Below are 20,757 nucleotides of genomic sequence, written 5' to 3' on the forward strand. Positions count from 1 at the left end.
TGGATAGGTATGTGGGCTGAGAGGGGGTAGGAGCAGGGCTAGCACCTGTATCTGTAGCCCCGCAGGACTCTTTGGATGCTAATTGCTGCTTTTTCCAGGGCCTGGCTCCTCTGTACCTCCAGCAGAGTACTCTGGTTATCCTGAAACAGGAGAGAGCTCATCATATGGCTGCTACCCTTCACCCCACACCTCCACCTGAGGCCAGAGCGCTGTCTCTAGAAGTTAGACTTCTCAGACTTTTCCCACATGTGCTCCTGAGAGGCCAAGCAGGAAAAGGGGCCTTCAAGTTCAGTCTAATATGGCTCAGAAATGAGAGTTACAACTATAAACCTCTAGCCCCAATCCAAGAACTTCCCATTTTAGCTCTTCTCATTAATTCAATCTGGCAAATTTCATTTCTGTTCTGGAAAACCCAAGATGGGAGCAAAAATTTCTATGAAGTTGTTTTAGTTCCCCAAATTCACATGAAATGTGCATTCAAATGTATTACAGATTTATGTGTGTTTCAGTAGGAAAATGTTCCCTTCAGCCTTTGAATAGAATTCATAGTGTGAGATTCATCCCTGGGCTGTGACTTTCCCTGGCTCACTGTAGTGCTTCCCTGATTCCTGTGCCCGAGGCTTGCCATCCTTACCCCTGGAAGACAGCCCATGGACTGTCTTTGTAGAACAGAGAGCAGCACAGCCTTTGGCAACTCGTGAGGAGAGGGCAGGACTTGGAGGCCCGCCCTTCCTTCCTTCATCAGCTTTGCATTAAACAAGCATTGAACCTCTTGATGTGCCTGGGTGAGGACTGGGGACACGGAGATGAACTAGACCTTGACTGTCCTCAAGGAGTAACCAGGGAAGAAGGAGAAGGAAGAGGTAGTCACTCTCCTCTTTGACCATCCACCCACACTATATATCCCTCTATAATACTGTGTCGCACCCTCCTGAGAAGAAGGCTTCCTTCTGCCAGCTTCACCTTCTCCATGGAATAAGAAGCTACTCTGCTTCTTTCTTCATGTCTAAGTCTGAAGCTTAGACACAGGCCTTACTAGTGAATGGACTGGCTAGGGGGTGGGGTCAGAAGTTGCCTCTGGGGATGGATGAGGGAGGGCTCTATGGGTGAAAGGGAGGCAATAGGATGCAGGAAAGGGTGGTAGGGATGAGAGGGATTCTTGGATGGCTGCAGAACATCCTCCTATTCTGAGCTTCTCCTCCTCTTCACTTCCTCTCCTCCTCCTCAATTTGCCCACCCATCCAGGGATTACAAGGATAGGGGACTGAGAGGTTTTCTCCCCAGTGGCTCTTTGACCCAACTGGCAATCCTAGAGGGTTTGAAGGCTAGTAGAGCCATGAGGCTGCATCTGTGTGACCTTAGGCATCTCAGTAAGTTGAGAGGAGGTATGTGGGTGGTGGTGCTGCCTACCTATGACTGCCTAAGGACAAACTCTCATGGGGGGGGGGTGTCAACACACTGAAGAGCAGCTCTTTGGGGCTCTCTAGAGGCAGAGCTTCCCCAGGCCAGACAAAGCTCATTGATAGTGACTCATGTATGGTGAAGGCCTGTTCTGAAGGCAGTGTGAGCCTGCCCTCAGGCCTTCTTACTCTGCCCAGTAGCTTGAAGGCAGCTCTTCCTTATGCTCAGGTCTTGCCATGGATGTCCCCTCTGAGAAGCCTTCTTAATTTCTTCTGGATGACCTGGGCTCTCCCCATGTTGCTACACTCCCCCCACCCCACCTCACTTCTCTTATCCTCACCACTGCTTTCTATAGCAACAGGGTAACTCAGGGTGGGGGCCACATGCAGAGCAAGGTGAGAGAACCAGTACCTCCTGGTGGGTCCAGACCAGCCCCCACATGCTTCAGGAGGCTGAGACCTCCAAGTTCAAGGCCTCACCTTCAGGAAAATTTTGGTTTTTCCCACTTTCCAGTCTGTGTCTGCTCCCAACCACATTTCAGCAATGCACAGTGTCATCTGTCGAAACTTATCCTGAAGCTGCCAAGCAGAAACAGGATTGGTTGGGTGGAACTAGAACAGGGACCCCAAGGTACGAGGCTAAGATCCCTTCTCAAGGACTTTCTAGAGATCTTAGTCTTCCTTCTACAGGCTTCACGGTCAGGGGATGCTGGGCCAAGGGCACAGGCACAAAGTACCTTGGGATCATGGGTGGGGCCCAGGGGAGCACTCAGGCTCTGCGATCATAAGGCAACCACACATTTCAGGGCTTGGGGCCTCTATGTGGCTGCAGGACACTTGGACATCCCAAACTTGAGGATATCTGAGTGTTTGAGGAAAAGTAAGGAGGACTTCACCATACTCAGCCACATCATCTCCCAGAGGTTATGCTACATAAAAGAGTGCTTGCTTTAAACTGCAGACACTCATAGAAGGACCATATCAGCCACCAACACCTTCTAGAGCCCAGCGTGAACTAACCCTTCCTCACTTCTAGGGCACTGCGGGGTTGTGGGTGGGGGTGGGGGTGACAGATGGGGAAGGTAGGAGGTGAGGAGGGCAGGAAAAGCAGGATCATTTGAAAGCTTGGAGTGGAGGGGCCCTGGGCATCAGGAAAGCAGCTGCCGGGACCTATTGGAATTGGGGACTTATGGGCGGCAAAGTCCCGAGGTGCACGGCACCTCCAGCGGACCAAAACGGTTTAGCCGCAGAGTACGCACCTGTTGGCACAAGGCACTGGGCAGCAGGACTCGGAACCTCTGGGAGAACTGCTGGAAGGTGTAGCGCAGAGGGAAGCCCGCCTGGCGGATGCGCACGGTCTCCAACATGCCAGAGTAGCGCAGCTGCCGCAGGCACAGCTCGCGGTCGAAGAGCTGCGAGCAGGGGCAGGGCTGAGCGACAGGGCTGAGCAAGCCGTCCTGCCCACCCCTGCGACCACCCCAGGAACAGGAGAATTAGACAAGGGCTCAGTTTAATTAGAATTCCCTTTTGAGAAGAAATACGTGGTCAAACTTGCTGAAAAGTCTTTAAAGTGTTTCTAAGGAGATAAAAGTTGGTAACAGAAACTGTGACATCCACAGCACCACTGAATACTTTCCTCCGCGGAATATGCAAAGTACTGCAAATATAAAAGTGATCTGCATAGACCCAATTTAAAATGCTTTTAAGTGTTTCAAAACAGTGATCCCAAAGAAACCACCACCTCCTGAAACAGGCGCTCCCAGAAATATCAGGCCTTTCACATTCGGGCAGTAGAAAGAAATACTTTTCCTACTCAGAACTAGAAAATACTCTGGTCAGCTCAGTCTCTCCCTGCCTGGGAGATAGCTGTGGTGAGGAGAGGAATGTGCACCTGATGCTTTGCACAGGGGTTTTGGTTTTCAGGAGACACCCTGAGACTTTGCGTGGCTTGGTCTACTAGAGACCCTCCTCAGCCTTCCAGCCGCCAGAAATCTCTAGGCACTAGAGGGATACCTTCAAATCTGGCAAGCCCACCAGCAGGCAAGTACCTACCTGGAAACTCTGAGGGTCCCATGAGCAGAGACAACTGCTCATGGGATCCAGGACCACACAGCAATTAGTCTGGGACAATTAGTTAGTCCCCATGTATTTCGTATTTCTCATTTAATCTTTACAACAGCTCTACATGTTGGAATACTTAGTTCCAATTTAAATGTGAGGTACCCAAGGCTCAGGGACACACTCCTAAGTGGCTGAAGTAGGTTTCAAACCCGAGTCTGCCTGGCCCCTCAGCTGGGCATCCATACAACAGCTACCATCTGTGAGGCCCTAAGCGGTAGCCTCAGGCCCTGTCCAGCAGTTCCATGGCTGAGGTAGGGAGTGAGGGTGTGGGCAGAAGGCCTCTGGGAGTACCATTCTTACCTAACAACTGAGTACTGTGCCTATCAGGAAGATACATGCTGGAATACCTGGGACAGCCTCACTTTCATATAACTTTCTTTTTTAAAAAAAGTTACTTTACTTAATATATTTTTCCCTTACAAGGTTTTTACCTTATATTGTAAAATTTCCCTTATAAGATAAGATAAGATTTCCCTTATAAGATTTAATAAGATAGTTTTTTCCTTTACAAGATCTTTTTGGATGACATCTCCCTATTTTGGGAGTCCTGTATTTGCAGCCACTGGGTGGGATTCCCAAGTCCATGGTCAAGGGCTCCTGGACAAGTGGCAGGCTCTTACCCTACACCACACAGAAGTAGATAAAGTCACTCCCCAAGGGCAACCGGAGTGGTCATCAGCCTCTAAAATCATAGTACTTGTTGTGGTCCTTACTGAGTGTGGTTTACATATGCAGATGTACCAGAAACATCAAGTACAGTCCTCACTGCCCCTTGCAGGCAGATGCTGGTCTAACTTTACAGAAGAGATAACTGGCTCTGAAAAGGGTAGCACCTGGCCAGGTGCACAAGCAGGCAAATTACAGGGCTGAAGATGACTGAGGTCTGAGTGATCTAAGCACTGCAGGTCACTGACCTGAGAATGGCCTGGAATGGTCACCTCAGTGTCCCACTTATAAAATGGGGACAGAGAACAGTCCTAATGTTTTCCAGGCCCCGGTGAAGGGAATAACAGGGCCCTAGGTGCCATCAGACTCATACGATAGCTGCCCCCTCCCTCCCTGTGTGTCCAGCCTCCCCTCATTACCAGCGGCTTCTTGTATTCATTGGGTTTGATGCAGCGGATGAAGTAGGGTTGACAGTTGGTCAGGATTTTCATCAGCTGGTCCAGGGACTGCTTAAACTGGCTTGCCAAGGTGGCAGGCTGCCTGCCAGCATCTGTAGACTGTGGGCAGAAGCAGAGTCCAAGTGAGGTTTTGGGGAGTACCACCTGGGGCACAGCTGACCTATAGCACAGTGAGGGCTTCTGCCAAGGTCCCACAGGTAGGAGTGATGGGGGAATTTAAGTTAAAAAGTTTAACTTTAGTTATAGTTAATAGGTTTAGTGATTAATTCATGTAGAAAGCTGTTCTTCTGGGATCTGTAATGTATGACTGGACCTACTTTAACTCTAGAAAGCCTGCAAGCAATTCAACCTTTGTTACCCAGGAGGACTGCCAGCAATCAAGATGGTATTTGAGCCATTGTGCTCTAGGGAAAGAACATCTGTCAACCAGGACACTATAAAAAATTATTGGTCAGCAGATGGAGGGATGCTAGGAAAATCACTGCACTGAAGCTTTTATCTGATTAAACTTTTCCCTGATTTTTAAACCCTTCACCTACTCTTTTCTTCTCCTTATAAAAAGGTCAGTTTGATGCCCTGGCTGGTGTGGCTCAGTGGATTGAGTGCTGGCCTGTGAGCCAAAGGGTCACTGGTTTGATTCCCAGTCTAGGGTAAATGCATGCATTGCGGGCCACATCCCCAGTGGGTGGCATCCCCAAGAGGCAACCACACATTGATGTTTCTCTCCCTCTCTCCTCCCTCCCTTCCCCTCTCTAAAAATAAATGAATAAAATTATAAAAATGTTTTTTTGAAAAGGTCAGCTTGAGAAAAGATGTTAAGATGGATTTTAGTGTACCTAACCCCGCTGCCTTCTCAGACATCAGAATCTGAACAAAGCACCCATAAAGATTCAATCCTTGTCTCTACTTATTGGTTCTGGTAGTGACAAGCAAAACGAACACTGACTTTTCCAGTTTCAGGAGGGCTGCATTCATTTATCCATTGCAGGTTTCCCAAATGCTTATTGTTTTCAGGACCCCAGTTGGATACTGAAGACCCAGAAGGGAGTAAGATGGGGCAAATGCCTCTTGTTTAGAGTTGGGATCAACCAAGTGAGATGCACAAGATGATGTAACAGGGTGAGAAAAGAATGTTAGAACTGGGAACACTCACTTTTTATCTCTCCCTTCTACATTTTCAGTTTTTATCTAGATTTTATATTTTTAAATGTTTTATACAATGCATTGTATACATTATAGTAAATTTATATCATTCTAAAACAAATGTGTTAACTTATGAAGGCAAGAGGAGGGAGAAAAGCTCAAGCCCCTCACCATGAGCAGTGTGTATTTTGTCTGATGCTAATCTTGAGCAATGTTCCTTGATCAAACCTTTCCATGGTCAAATGTACCTGAGCAAGGTTGTGTGCTGCCAGAATGAATCAGTTTGGAGACACAAGTCTTTACACCTTAACATCTCTGACCAGAGGATAGAATCACTGGGCTTTTTAATAACAATGGGCAGCTTTTTTTCTTGTCCTGGTATGCAAAACAATGTGTATTTTTTTCTCCACTACCATTCTGTTCCCTGAAACTTCCATGTCATGTTCTGGAGATCTGCAGGGCCAGGATGAGACTGTGCTCTGGCCTCAGCTATGGAGAGAGAGTCTAGCATGATTCGACCTGGTTCCAGACCTGGGTAATTCCTACATAGCTTCAAGGCTTCTGAGTGCCTCCCTGGGCCTGCACTACACAAGGCCATGGGCTTGGAGGCTTGAGGAGATCCTGCAGAGGTGGAGGGAGAGTGATAAAATGCCAAGGGCACTTCAGTGTGGTGAGTGCTGGATTCTTGGCATGGAGAGAAGGGGACCCTTTGTCTGCTTTTTCAATTCCTCGGCCATTCAGTTTGCTCAGCCTCCTGAGGGTGGGGGTGAGGCTCCTCATCGGAAGCTTTACATGGCTTTTCTTTTTTTTTTTTAAAGATTTTATTTATTTATCTTTTAGAGGGGAAGGGAAGGAGAGAGGGAGAGAAACATCAATGTGTGGTTGCCTTTCATGCGTCCCCTGCTGGGAACTGGCCTGCAGGGAACTGGCCTGCAACCCCAGTATGTGCCCTGACTGGGAATCGAACCGCGATTGTCTGGTTCGCAGGCCCGTGCTCAATCCACTGAGCTACACCAGCCAAGGCTTTACATGGCTTTTCTGAGACAGTCACAATTAAGGGGTTAAGGCATGAGAGGGGGTGTTGTAGGGTGGGGTCAGTGGGTAGACAGACACCACAAAACACATATTTTAATAATACACACATACCACACAAACCACAGCCATACCACAGATACCATATGCTTACAACATGCACACACACCTGCACCATACACATACACCACACATACAACCCACAAAACACACATATATCACATACATATACCACACACACCATAAAACACATTTAATATGCAGAAACATCACACACCACACATACCACATATATCACATAAAACACAACACTCACTTATCAGTCAGACACACCACAGATACCATACACATACCACATGCACACACACATAGGCCATATGATATACCACATACCACTCAAAATATACACACATACCATACACATGCCCATATTCCACAAACACACACATACCACACACATACATCATTACCCACAGTCACACCACATACACCAGGCACCACACATACCACAAACACACACACATACATATACCACAGACACCACACAAAACCATGCACACATAGAGCAGTCAGAATACACACACACAGAGAAACCAATCTAGACACAAAACACTATTAACAAAAGCAGATGTACTCTGGCACGATTGCCACACACTCAGAAGCAGGCACATTTGTATGTACCTGTCCCCTCACCCATACCCAAGTTTTCACTCACTTCTGCATCTAGACTGAGAAACCTAGACCCCAGGCAATAGGTTCTCTCTACACAGACACGTGTAACCTTAGAGGTCCTAAGGATAGAGTAGCACTGAAAGAGACAAGCATAGGACCCACCTTGAAGAACTGGCTCCTTGTCTTCCCCCGGATGGTTCCGTGGCCCAGCTTGATTGCTGCTGATTCCAGCTTGAAGATTTCCCTCAGGAACTTGTTTTGGGAGGAGTGGACCAGGGTGAGGATATCTGCGCTCAGCACATCTCGATTCTTCTCCAAGAAGCCTGTTAAGAGAGAAGAGACCCCCTGCCAGGCAAACTCAGTTTTTACTGTGACCTATGGGGAAAGGAGAGGCTCTGGGTGGAGACACTGGTCATATCAGGAGGCTCTAGGAGCCCCCTTTGAACACACCCTCTCCATCTCTCCCTCCACCTATAGCCAATAGAGACATGGCATGGCACCTCTGTAGGCATGGCACCCACTGTGTGCACCCAGCACAAAGTCAGATCAAACAAACCAATAAACTCATCAATCCCCAAACTCACCATCCCCACCATAGCCCCTTAGCTAATGCTACCATTCCTTCTGTCTGAACTCATCTGATGGCCTCCTATCCCTTCCCTGCTTACTCAGTTTCTCTATGTCCCATACATTCTCCAGTATACCTAAAACCACACGTTGCCATGTCATCTCAACTTGACCCTTTTCTCTGCTCCTCTGCCACCATTGTACATCTTCCTCATGCCTTCCTTTCTCATCTTCTGTGGGTGCCAGGGCCCTGTACTCCCCTGGAGCCCAGTCACCCCCAGAAGTTCTCCATTCTCCTGTGCCTCTGGCCTCCACAAGCTGTTCTGGGAATGCTATTTCCTCTCAAACCACTCAGGCCTATGCCTAGTCATTTTCAAGACCAGATCAAGCATCATTTGTTCCAGGTGGCTCTCCTGGCCCACAGGTGAAGTGAGGCCCTCCTCTTGCTTCCCCCTGGACATACTTTCTCTTGGCCCTTCGCTCAGTTCAGGACTGGTCCAAGGACTTGACACCTCTTCCACCAGCAACAGCACTCCCTGGGCATAGGCCTGTGGGTACCACAGACAGCAGAGAGTCCAATTCCTTTTACCTCTCCCCAGTCACAGCCATCACCTAAATGCCAATACTCCAGGTACCGACCACTGGCCACAGTGAGGTCCACACACCCTGTAGTTTAGATTTACCATAGTGAGAGGCCTCAGGGCTTGTATCAGGGCTCTGACCCACAAAATTTCTGGGTGACCTTGGGCAAGTGTGACTCAGATCACCGCTTATTTACATAAAGGAGCTAAAAAAAGAAAAGGAAAAGAAAGAAGTGAAGAAAACCTCCCTCCTCCCATAACTGCCTCCACCAATTCTTGAAAATCTGGCTGTCTGGTCTTGTCCAGGGAGCTTACAGTCTGGGGAGGAAGGCATGACCACTTCTGCCATCACCCCCGAGGCCAGAGGCAATTCTAAGAAAGTCTGTATGTCTAGCCTCCCCAAGCTGGCCAGTCTGTACAAGAGCAACTGCTTCCAAATCCCTTGTGAAACTAGTGAGAGGGTGCTAGCTACTGTGCTTTTTCTGGAAGCTCAAAATGGAAGAAGGAAAGAAATTAAACAGTGCTTGGCTTACTGGTTCCAAGCATATCCAGGTGACTTAATGATTATGAGCTTCTTGGAAGTTATTTCCTTCTTCATTGTGAATTTAAACTGCACAGGTCTTGGAAATGAATGTGTGTTTTCAAGAAGTATGGTGCACATGTGTGGACATGTGTGTATGTGTGAACATGTAGGTGAGGGAGCATGTATGTATTTTGACATGTTCAGGAAGCAAGCACATGTGTAACTAAGGAGAGCCTAGTAGCTCCAAAGCCCCTCCACCAGCCCTATTCTGAAGATCCTGGAAGGTCCTGCTAGGGGCAGGGGCCTAAAGACTGAGCCTCCAGATGTTGGGGAGGAGCAATGTTATGAGCTGAGTTTTGCCTCCCCAAAACTCATATGCTGAAGTTCCAACCTTCAGTACCTCAGAATATGACTGTATTTGGAGATACAGCCATTAAAGAGGTGATTAAGATAAACAGTGCATCCTAATCCATAAGACTGGTATCCTACGAGAACAGGAGATTAGACACAGGCACATACAGATACAAATAGATGCTACAAGTAGATTCTATCTACAAGGAAAAAGGACTCAGAAGGAGCCTACCCTCCTGTACCTTAGTGTTGGATGTCCAGCCTCCAGATTGTGAAGACATAAACTTTTGTACCCATCTGTGGAACTTTGCTATGGCAGCCCAAGGCAACTAGCATAGCAGGAGAGAAGAAATCACCCCTCCACTCTCATCATGGCAAGAATGGACTCACTCTGAAGTTGGGCACAGAATCCCACTGAGAAGTAGCTGAAGAGATTGCTTCTCCAAGCCAAGCCAGATGAGGGCCTGGCATCATCTGAAGGGCCATACTCCTGAGACTGGGAGGATTGACTTCTGCATGAGCATGACCCCAACTTTCTTTTCCCACTTTTAAGTCACCCCACTTTTTACTGGGGTGCACTGCATATACCTGCACAGCCTGGTGTGATGCCTGCAGAAACTGAGTTAAAGATGGAAGACAGGATGGGAGCCCAGGAGAGTAAGGGTACTGCAGCAGGAGCTCTGGAGGTGAGCAAAGCCCTCACAGAGCTGGGTGTGATGAGAGTGAGAGTGTGCTGCCTACGTCTCCAACTGAGCAGTGTAACTGTGAGTCTCCATTTACACAGACCATATGAGTCACAGAGTGACACTATTGCTGGCCTGTTTTTTTGACTACAGTTGCATAATGGCCACTTTCTCACTCTTCTAAGCACGCCAGGCCCTTGTTTCTTAAGTCAAAATCGTGCCCAACTGTATTTCAACATATACAAAAATGAGCTAAAAATGGATCAAACACCTAAATGTAAAAGCTAAAACTAGAAAACTCTTAGAAGAAAATATAGGGGTAAATCTTGGGTCGGACAATGATTTCTAAGTCATGACACCAAAAGCATGAGAAAAAGCAAAAAATAAGCAAGTTGGACTTTTTAAAATCAACCCTCTGTGCTTCAAAAACACTATCAAGATAACACATAGAAAAATATTTACAAATTATATATCTGTTAAGGTACTTATATTCAGAATCCATTAAAAAGTCTTATAACTCAACAATAAGAAGACAACTCAGTTAAAATATGGGCTAAAGATATGAATAGACATTTCTTCAAAGATGATATACAGATAGCCAATAAGCACATGAAAAGATACTCAACATTGATGGGCATCAGAGAAACACAAATCAAAACCATATTGATACACTACCTTAAACTCACTAGGATGGTTATAATAAAAAAGGCAGACAACGTGTTGGTGAGGATCTGGAGAAATTGGAACCTTTATACATTGGTGGTGGGAATGTAAAATGGTATAGCCATTATAGAAAACAGTTTGGTGGTTCCTCAAAAGGTTAAACCATACGAGCCAGTAATTCCTCTCATAGGTATATACTCCAAAGAAGTGAAAAGACACACATTATTCACAGTATTCATAAAGTAGAAGCAATTCAAATATCCATCAACTGATGAAGGAATAAACAAAATATACTTACACAGTAGAATATTATGTTTCAATATAAAGAAATGAAGTCCTGACATATGGTACAACCTAAATAAACTTTGAATACATGGTGCTAAATAAAAGAAGCCAGTCAAAAGACCATGCACTGTGCGTCTCCATTTATCTGAAATGTACAGAATAGGCAAATCCATAGAGAGAGAATAGACTGGTTGTCAGAGGGTGGGAAGGGTTAGGGGGAAATGAGGAATAAATGCTAATGGGAGGTCTCTTTTGGGGGTGAAGAAAATGCTTTAAATTGTGGCAACAGTTATATAACTTGCTGAATATACTAAAAACCATTGACATGTATACTTAAAGTGGGTGAATTGCATGGTATGTGAATTATCTCAATTGAATTATTACAAACAAAACAAACATTCCTGATCTATTCGATTCCCTCTTTCCCATTGTTAGCTCTGCAAGATGACCTAACCATCCCAGCCTCCTTACTGTGGCCATTTTGGAACCTGATCCAAGTTGGGAGGAAGGGGGTATAGTGAGGAGCTACGCCTACCTTCTACCTGGTAGTACACCTCACCAGCAAAGTGGGCAATGCCAAATCTGGAATCGTGGATGTTCTTGGGCTGTAAGAAGACCTTGTTTTTGGCATGGACACTGTTCAGTTTTTGCAGCATGGTGTTATCTGTCCCCTGGAAAGACACAAATAACCTGTGGGCTCAGGTCCCAGAGCCCAATCATAGGGAGGTCAGCAGGCACACCTTCAGGACTCAGGGACTCCCTCATGCACCCAAAATAAATGAGCTCAGGATGACCGATGGCTTTTATCCAGACAGGAAGCCGATGCCCAGGGGTCCATGACTTGTCACAATGAGTGAGAGCAGAACCAGAGCAAATACCAGGTCTGCCAACCTCCACTGCCAACTCTCTGGCTCCACCCTTCCCTACCATTGTCAGGCACCCCAGTCCTGGTTTCCCCTTCTCTGAATTCAGAGGTCTTACTGCCTGCATTTGAGAGTCCATCTCTCCAAGGACAGGCCAATTTCCCTAAGGGCGAGAGAATAAAATTTTTCTTGCTCTTGGAACATAGACACTTAGGAAGTCCTCATTTAGGGTGTGTTCTTGAATCTAAGTAATCAGTGACTGAGATATAATTCTTCTGGGGATTGGAAATGGTGGAATTAGGAAGCTTTTTTTCAGGATGGGGGTGGGGATACCCTGAGGTGGGTGAGGAGGATACCCTAAGGTGAGGAGGTCTGGTTGGGAGACATGCTGGGGCTGGTTTTCTAATTTCTATCAGAGGTTTCAGCAAACCCAGAACAAATGGGTTACCCCAGGGGAGTTTCCCAACCTCCAAGAAGAGACATCTGGGGTGTCTCAACCAGAGTGATGGTAGGTCTAGGGATGCACCTGTGGAAAGTGGCTTTCCTCGTCCAGGAGGGAAATGATATTCATAGGCTTGAAGGCCATCAGGTCCAGGGTGGGCCAGTTGTTGGTGTAGTGGATGAAGTCCCAGGCGATATTCTCAGAGTGGTACTCCTCCTGTTCCAATGTGAATACATGCTGCACAAAGAACTGCTGCAGGTGCTCATTGGCAAAGTTGATGCAGAGCTGCTCAAAGCTGTGGAGGCAATGCTATTACCAGAGGTGGAGCAGGGTCAGCTCTGCCCCTGCTGTGGCTGGTATAAACAACTGTGTCACCAGCCATTTGCACAAGGTAACGTGTATGTTCATGGATATACATTCCCATTCCCATGGACCCCTGTGAGTACATGGACATGCACCCCCCCTCTTTTCTCTGCCTCTACCCCCATCACCTCACTTCCAACCTATGGCAAACAGACTACAAGAAAGGAGAAGGTTCTTATTGATGACGGCATACCATCAATCCCCTGCCTTCAGCACCTTACTAATTCCCTAGATTTCTGCCAGGCCTGCCTATCTCAACATGAAAAAATAATCCTTGGAAAACCAAGTAGTCCGTAGCAGCTCCAGCCGTGTGGGCAAGTGGCCTTGGTGTGAGAAGAGCTGCTGGAGACTCAGTATTTACTTCTGGGCTCCTCTGCATCAACCTTACCCCTGCCCTAATCCTCCTACCTGCTTTTCCTTATGATTCCCCACCTCGGGAGATCACCCCTGACACAAGTCAAAAACCAAGGAGTCAAGATTGACACCTCCCTCTACCTCCTCCCCATTCCCATTCAGATTCCAAAGTCTGGTCCATGCTCTCTCCAACACAGCATCCTGACCTCTTTACTTTTCACTCCTCCTACTGCTATGAGGTACAGACTACTTTCATTGCTCACATGGAGCATGATACTGGCCTTCTTAGTCTGATCCTTCTAAGGTTGCAGCCTTGCCTCTTAGTTCTTTTCAACTTGCCATTAGAGGAAGCTTCCTAACATGCAGATCTGAGCTTACTGCCTCCCTCACCCCCAGGCTTCAGGTTGTTTTTAGGACCCAGACAGAGACTGATATAGTAGAAAGCCTGCCTCTGTTCAGGGAAGTGGCCCCACACCACTCTGGACTTTGCAAAGTGCTGTGGAGACACCTAGTTCTTCCCTATCTCTGAGCCTTCCCTAATTGGTTGCCATTTCTCTCCTACCTCATGGTCCAGCTCTATCAGCGCATCCCCTGGGTCTCACTTAGGCATTTTTGCCTCAGGATGGGTTGTTGATTTATGCAGAACCTTATCATACCTAGACTGCTCATTCAACATCTGTTAAACCAACAGGTGAGGACACAGGTGGGCCATATTCTCTACTCCCAGTACATTGCTTGGAGAGGGCCCAGTGGACACTTGCAGAAGGCCTGACTCACTGAGTGCTGGGTGATGCAGCACTCACCTTTCACCAGGCCCCAGACTGCAGCCTGATACAAGCCCAGCCTGTGGCTCCTTCAGGGAGTAGCTCTTGCATAAATGGCCAGATCCTCCACAACCAACTACTCATGGTCCTCCAAAATTTCCAAAGGTATGCTTGATCTACTCAGTTGTCCCTCTAGGGGACAGAAACAAATGATCTGTATTGCTTTTTAGATTACTGTGCCTAAGAGCTATCATCATATTGGGTCTAATTTTGAGCCCTGTCCCATGTTACCTGCCTGGCTTGAGCAGCTGGTCCAGGGAGCCTGCCATCCCAGTATGCTTGCATTGGGAATGGCTTGTGTCTCAACATTCTTGGCTCACCGAAGGGCCCTCTCAGACTTCACATGGAGACAGGGCCTTGGCAGAGGCATGTGAAGTTCAGGCCAGCATCTTGGCTCCTCTGACAGTGCCCAGAGGCCTTTACTTCTTGGAACTAGCCCTGAGCTTTGTCCTTCCATGTCCTTTAATGAGCCAGGCTCATTTGACTAAGCTAGATTGCATATAGGATGCTTCCTGCTTGCTTGTCCCAGTCCTCATTTTTCTCACTTGATCTCCTCCCCTTGATAATGTACAGAGCATCAACTATCTTTATTTGTCTCCATGGCCTGGCTCCTTTCCTCACCCCTGTTTCTGTCCCCGAGGCTTCATTGCAGTCACCACTAAGCATCTTTTCTGACCTGTCTCCTGATCAGCTCTTCAGTATCCATTCAGGGGTTATAGTCATCTTGCCTTGCCTTAACCCCACCAAACTAAAAAATCATGAATGGCCCACAAATCCTCCACTTTCTTTCTAATACCTAGTTTGATATACCACCTAAAGATGCAGTCAAATCAGTGTTTTGATTTTATTTTCACCCTAATATTATTCACTCATTCATGAGGAGAGAAGATGGCTCAAGAGGGGTGACAAATGCTGGGGTCATCACCTAGCTCTCAGGATGCTTTTAGCTATAGGGCCTTCTCTGGACATGCGGGTACCAGAGGATATGCACAGACTATCTCTTTGCAGAAAAACATGGCCCTTTCCAGTAGACTCACACGGGCACCTATGATTGGAAGTGAGAGTTCAGCAGGGAAAGAATGGCTATCTTCTATCTTGGTCAGTTAAAAGTTAAGCCTATCTTCCATTTTCTGAAAGCAGGTAAACTAAGATCTTCATACCTATTGTTCTGGAAATTTTCAAAGCCAAATATGTCTAGGAGGCCGATGGTCCTTTGTACATTTTTAGGGTCCTGGGCAGGCAGAGTGAAAATTACAGCATTGATCTTCTTGACAATCCACAGGAAGAGGTGTCCATAGATGGCCTGAGGAAACATGGGATATAACCAATGGGCTTTAAAGCACAGGAAGAAGGCTGCTCCTTTTTCCAAGTTCACTTAGAAAGGGTGCACTCACACTGGATCTCACGTACTCACTGAAAGATATCATCTCTAGTTTAAAGGCAAGAGGCCAAGCCCAGAAGGGCCAGAGGGCCCACAGTCACCATGCAGATGGTCAGCAGAACTGGGACTTGACCAACTCTTTCTGTTCTGTTACCCTCCACCAACAGAGCAAGGAGCCGAGTTCAATAGGTAATTGCCCCTTCTCCCACAGCTCTGCACCTTGACAAAGGCATCCCTCCTGTCTGCAGCCTGGGTGATGTTCAGAGGCCTGGTGACAGCTTCCCCACAGATGATGATGGAGTGCTTGATCAGACAGTTCCGGAGTGCCTGGTGCGTAACCTGGAAAGGCAGGTGGACAGCTGACAGAGCAGGACCTGGCTCCAGGACTCTGACCTGCTTGTGCTATGTCTTATTCCCTCTCATGACCAAACACCTTATGTCCAAGACCTGAGGGAGGGAGATGCCTGTGACTACGGCCAAGCCAGATAGGAACCAGAGTTGGTGTCCTGGGTGGAACAGAACAGAAAGAGTTGGTCAAGTCCCAGTTCTGCCAACCATCTGCATGGTGACTGTGGGCCCCCTAGCCCCTCTGGGCTCAGGAAAGGGCAATAACCACCAGGTGGACCCTGAAAAACAATGGGCAGGGAGGGTTTTGAGCCAGGCTGTGGGCATCTGGATGCCCCTCCAGCCTGGAGCCTGCAAACTTGAAAGAACAATAGTGAGTCTGGACAGTCCAGACTTTCACCATGCAGGGGAGACCAAGCTGGCAAATACCCATAGTTTCTAAGAGCCCTGCCCTACATGAAGAGCAGCAAAACCTGCTTAATGTGACTTCCTTTTCTCCCCTTCCTTTCTTTCTTTTTTTCTTCTGGTTCTATTAATTTCTCACCAGAATGGTCAATGGGGTATGATATGGCGGATGTCACAATGTCCCCAGTGTAAACACATTTCCCTGCCTGTGCCTGTGGTTCGTCCTCCAAGTGGAGGCTCCATTTCACTCTAGAATATCCTAGAGGCTGATGGTGTGGGCATATCTCACTTTTCCAGAACAGCACAGCTCATGAGGAAGCCCTAGGGATGAGGATGTGGGCAGGGACATTTGAAGGGAAAAAGGGAAGGTCCAGAGTAAGGTCACTGGGATGAGGGATGAGTGGGGTGGAGAGGTAGATGTCATTTTGCTACTTTGTTAATGGTTAGCTCATATTGGTTCCTACCTGCAAGGCCAGCAATGTGCAGAAGGGTGCAGGGGTTAAGCTGAGAGCCTGGAAGAGGGCTGGGAAGGGTTATGAGAATCAGGGGTCTGTGAACCCAGGCCCCTGGGGTCCCCTCAAAAATAGAAGCTGGCAGACACAACAGCCAGGCTACCTCCAGTAACTTCACCACATTGGGAAAGGCAGGTGTCTCCATCACATCAGAGGAATCCAGGTTTTCAAAGACTGCAGCTGCAGGGAGAAATGTTAATATTTAATGGTGAAGCATCCTGAAGTGACTGGTCAGAAGCTTCAGTAAGCACCTGGCCTGGGGTAGCCCCTGTCCCTGAGGCCCTGTCCCCCTCAGGCCCTTCTCAGGAACCAGTGTCCCAGGTGATTATCCTTCCACTCTGCTCCTGAGAGCAGGGTCTGGGGTCAAAAGGAAGTTTCAAGAAATTCAGGCTTGTTCATAGGGAGGAGAACCTGGTGAACTGGGTGGGGGTGGGGGTCTACTGAGGGAAAAGATGAGTCATCAGCCCCCTTCAAACCACTCTGCTGTTGATAGAAACATGGGCATTCAGTCAAATAAGTGAATATTAACAGAACACCATTGTAAGTGGAGCCCAGCCCTATGGCAAGTCTCCTGACAGCCTTCCTAATTCAAGATCCTCCTGCTTGAGACAACCTCCACTTTAGGACTGCCAGGATTGGGGGAGGATGTAGTGATTTTTCTGCATGTTTTTTTTAACTTAAAAAAAGTGTACAATAAAGTATATAGATAAAGAAGTACATAAAACCCAAAGGCATGTTACAGTGAATAATTATTAAGTCATCACCATATAACCACTCCTAAAGTCTAAATACAAAGCCACAGTTTAGCATAGTTCTTTCCTGTGAAGACCTTGTTTTTCTCCACTAGAACTAACCACTCTCCTAATTTTCATGGAAACCACTTCCTTGGATTTTCTTTATCTTTTTATTATCTATATATTAATCCCGGTTTTTAAACTTTGTATAAGTGTTATATAAAGGTATGCATTCTTTGTACCTGGCTTTATTTCCTCAACACATTTAGAATCTCCTTCCATGTCCTGGTGCCCCTGTTGTCAGCACCCACCTTTCAGTAGCAGAAGTGCCCAGTTTGGTTGATAGATTGATTATATGGTCACCTGCTACAGCTCACTTGGAGTAGGTTTCCTTACGTGGTGTGAAACAGTGGTCTGAATTCATGTTTTCCACGTGGACACCCAATTGCTCCAGAACAATTTATTTCAAATTCATTCTTTATCCACTGCTCTCTGAATTGGTGTGTTTCATGAGTGCCAGAGTGATCCATTATCTCTTCAAATACAATGTATGCCCCATTCACTTTGTCTTTTCCTTTAGAACTCCAGTGCAATGTATGCTAGTCTTCTCACTTTGTCCTTTAGGTCAGGTGCTCAGGGAGCTAACAGTCCAAGAAACTCTAATCCCCAGACCACGTGAGTGCTTACAAACTGGTTTGTAGGTTTATACATGGGTCTGTTTACTATGCTTTACCCTTACCCTGAGAGGGTAGCACTTTGGGGTCCAAGCTTAAAGTCGGAGGTGATGGATCAACTCTTCACCTTTGGAGTGCCCTAATCTTTAACATCTTTTCCCTAACCCCACAAGGCTACCAAAATTATAGCTAAAACTTTCAGTACATTTTTCCAGGACAACATTAGACCACGTGACTTCAGTGCACTCTTTATCTAGCTGAAAACCCTTAGAGATTCCTTTCTCTTCCTTTCCTGGTTCCCCCACTTTTTCCCCCCAGGGGCTGCTGTTTGGAGGAGTATTACCTATAAATTCCACGTTCCCCAGGTGAAGAATGGCTGCCAGAAGCTTGCTGAGGTCCCAGTTTTCAGAGTCAGAGAACATGAGGATCTTCAGTGCTGAGCGCACGTGGGCATAGTCCTTGGCATCATTAAGCCCCTCACAGGAAGTGCAGTTCCCCTGCAGGATCAGGCCCTTCAGCTTTTTGTAGGCATCACTCCACACCCTACCTCCTTTATGTTGTGCCAACAGGCGAAGAAGCATCACAGACTTAGCCAAAGGCCCTGATAAGTAACACTTCATATCCTCTGGGTGGACTCTGAGGGGCCACAAGGAGGTCTAAGCTCAGAAAACATACAAAAGTACCTCTGGGGGCAGAACCAGAGGCACAGACATAGAATGCTGAGCTCTGCAGCTAACATTGGCACTTGGTAGCTGTGTGGCCTAGATCAAGTCATTCAGCTTCTCTGACCCTTAATCTGTCACCCATCCATAATAACACCTGCTTCACTTACTCTCTGGGGGAATATCACAGGTTCATTTAAGATATACTTTCCAAAGCTCACTGTGTGCCAGGCTCTGTGGTACTGCTGGAAATTCAGAAATAAAGAGACCTGGCCCTGCACTGGGTGCTGTGCATGGAGAAGGGTCAGGCAGGAAGCAGATGACTGTCTCATAGACTATTATAGGTGCCAAGACCAAAGCAGGTGAGGCCAATCCACTGGCAAGTGGGGTAAGGCTTCCAGGAGGAGGCTCTTGAGCTGGCCCATTTGGTCCTTTAAAGCTAAATGCTGAGCTTTAAAGAGGTACAGAGGAGAGGGAGGTCTAGGCAGAGAACAGCTGGTGCTGAGTGGGAAGGTGGGAGGCAGGAGTCCAAGACTACAAAGAAGGTTGGGTTAGTGGCGAGGGGGGAGAGGTTCAAGGATGGCAAGGGGCTTGAAAACCATTCTACAGGGCCATGGGAGAATTGTCACTGGAGGATGAATGGTAGAGTAGGTATGGAGCCTGCAGGGTTAGTGACAAATTAGATCAGAGGAGGGACACAGGGTCCTGCCATGGTCCAGACAAGATCCCAGAGGCTGAAAACAAGAGAGAGGGCTGCATAGAAGATATTCAAGAGGTAGAACTCATCTTCCCCTGTCAGCAAACATGAGCAGAGGGCCCCTTGTGCTGCAACTGTCCCAGATGGGAGTGGAGTGGGGAGCTAAGAAAGTAGGGATGCATTCCAGAGCAAGTGCAAGCAAGGACTCTGCTCTCCTGGAGTTCAAGTTCTAGAGGCACCCACAGGATGATGATTGTAGTGAAAACAGGGAAGAGGCATGGAATGACTACCCATGATCACCAATGAGTAAATCGGGTGACAAGCCTTTTACTCATTGGTTCCAAAAAGGTGAGCTTTGTGTGGGGAAGCACCATCATTTCACAGGAATAAGGATCCTTCAGACAAGGGTAGGTCTTTGCCAGTTATAAAGTGGGAACCAACCATGGAAGTGTGGGTGGGAAACGAAAAGGGGATCCTATTAAAGTTTGGGCTTTTCAGGGATAAAGCAAAGGTTGAACAGATACCAGCACACCAGCCCTCCTTCCTCATTCTCCTTTAGCACTTGAAAGGTGGAGGTGGGGTGGAGGTAGTGGAGGGGCAGGGAGTGGTAAAAGAGACGGGCTACAGGGTAGGGGGAGGCAGGGTGGAGAGAGGGATGGGGCTTCGAGGGGAGAGGCAGGGTGTGGAGGGCCTCACCAAGGTCAGGTAGCGGTAGTCTGAGGGCATCCCCAGGTGCAGCAGCTCCTTCTCTTCTGTGCTCATCCCCATGAGCATGGAGTAGAAGATGTGATAGTTCCGCTCTTCTGGGGCCTGTCAAGGAAGGCCATCTATAGAGCTTAAAAGTAATTCCCTGCAGCTGCAGAGCCTCAGACTGTTGCCCTCAGTCCTGTCCTGGCCTCTGTTCCAATCTCTCTCAGACAGATATGGCTCTGCCATTGACCTGAGAGACAGCTGGACCCCAAGGCTGAGGCCGGTCAGCAGCCCTGTGCTAAGGCTACTCACCCTGCCCAGGGAACCCATCTCTCTTAGGCACTTCCCAGAAGCCCTGAAGCCACCCTCCCTAAAGTCATAAGCAAGGTAGTGATGTCAGGATACAGACCCTCAGCTGAGGGCTGGCCCAGCCTCAGACTTAATTCCAGTAAAGGTGAGGAGTAGCAGGCACCAAAAAATGAAGGAAATTATATGGATGAAAAATTCAGAACAGAAATTCCTATCACTTCTTTTCTTTGAGTGCTGGGCAAAGACCATTATTATCCAATTCTAGGGATCCTTGGCTCATCAGGGTTAGACAAGGGGTCAGTGGCAGCAAGCTAAGATCTATTGGAGGGGGCCTGAGGAGGTCCCTGGGGAAGAGGG

The 20,757-nt window shown here is 47.5% G+C and overlaps 1 protein-coding gene across 5 annotated transcripts in view; it reads right to left on the bottom strand.

Moving 5' to 3' along the window:
• Positions 1–20,757, bottom strand: part of MYO7B (myosin VIIB) — a 117,868-nt gene that overhangs the window by 53,915 nt on the left and 43,196 nt on the right. For 4 of the 5 annotated variants that reach the window (XM_053667385.1, XM_053667388.1, XM_053667386.1 and 1 more), the window contains 12 exons: positions 20,098–20,211; positions 18,386–18,539; positions 16,738–16,814; positions 15,592–15,711; positions 15,152–15,294; positions 12,535–12,745; positions 11,681–11,816; positions 7,655–7,815; positions 4,607–4,744; positions 2,660–2,812; positions 1,881–1,979; positions 46–140 (listed from right to left, as the gene is read on the bottom strand). In XM_053667385.1, coding sequence (XP_053523360.1) covers positions 46–140; positions 1,881–1,979; positions 2,660–2,812; positions 4,607–4,744; positions 7,655–7,815; positions 11,681–11,816; positions 12,535–12,745; positions 15,152–15,294; positions 15,592–15,711; positions 16,738–16,814; positions 18,386–18,539; positions 20,098–20,211 — 1,601 coding nt within the window. The remainder of the gene's footprint in view (positions 1–45; positions 141–1,880; positions 1,980–2,659; positions 2,813–4,606; positions 4,745–7,654; positions 7,816–11,680; positions 11,817–12,534; positions 12,746–15,151; positions 15,295–15,591; positions 15,712–16,737; positions 16,815–18,385; positions 18,540–20,097; positions 20,212–20,757) is intronic. The other variant, XM_053667387.1, reaches the window with a different exon arrangement.

This window comes from Artibeus jamaicensis, unplaced genomic scaffold (assembly GCF_021234435.1).
Source record: "Artibeus jamaicensis isolate MK-2021 breed Jamaican fruit bat unplaced genomic scaffold, CSHL_Jam_final contig_469, whole genome shotgun sequence".
Taxonomy (NCBI): domain Eukaryota; kingdom Metazoa; phylum Chordata; class Mammalia; order Chiroptera; family Phyllostomidae; genus Artibeus; species Artibeus jamaicensis.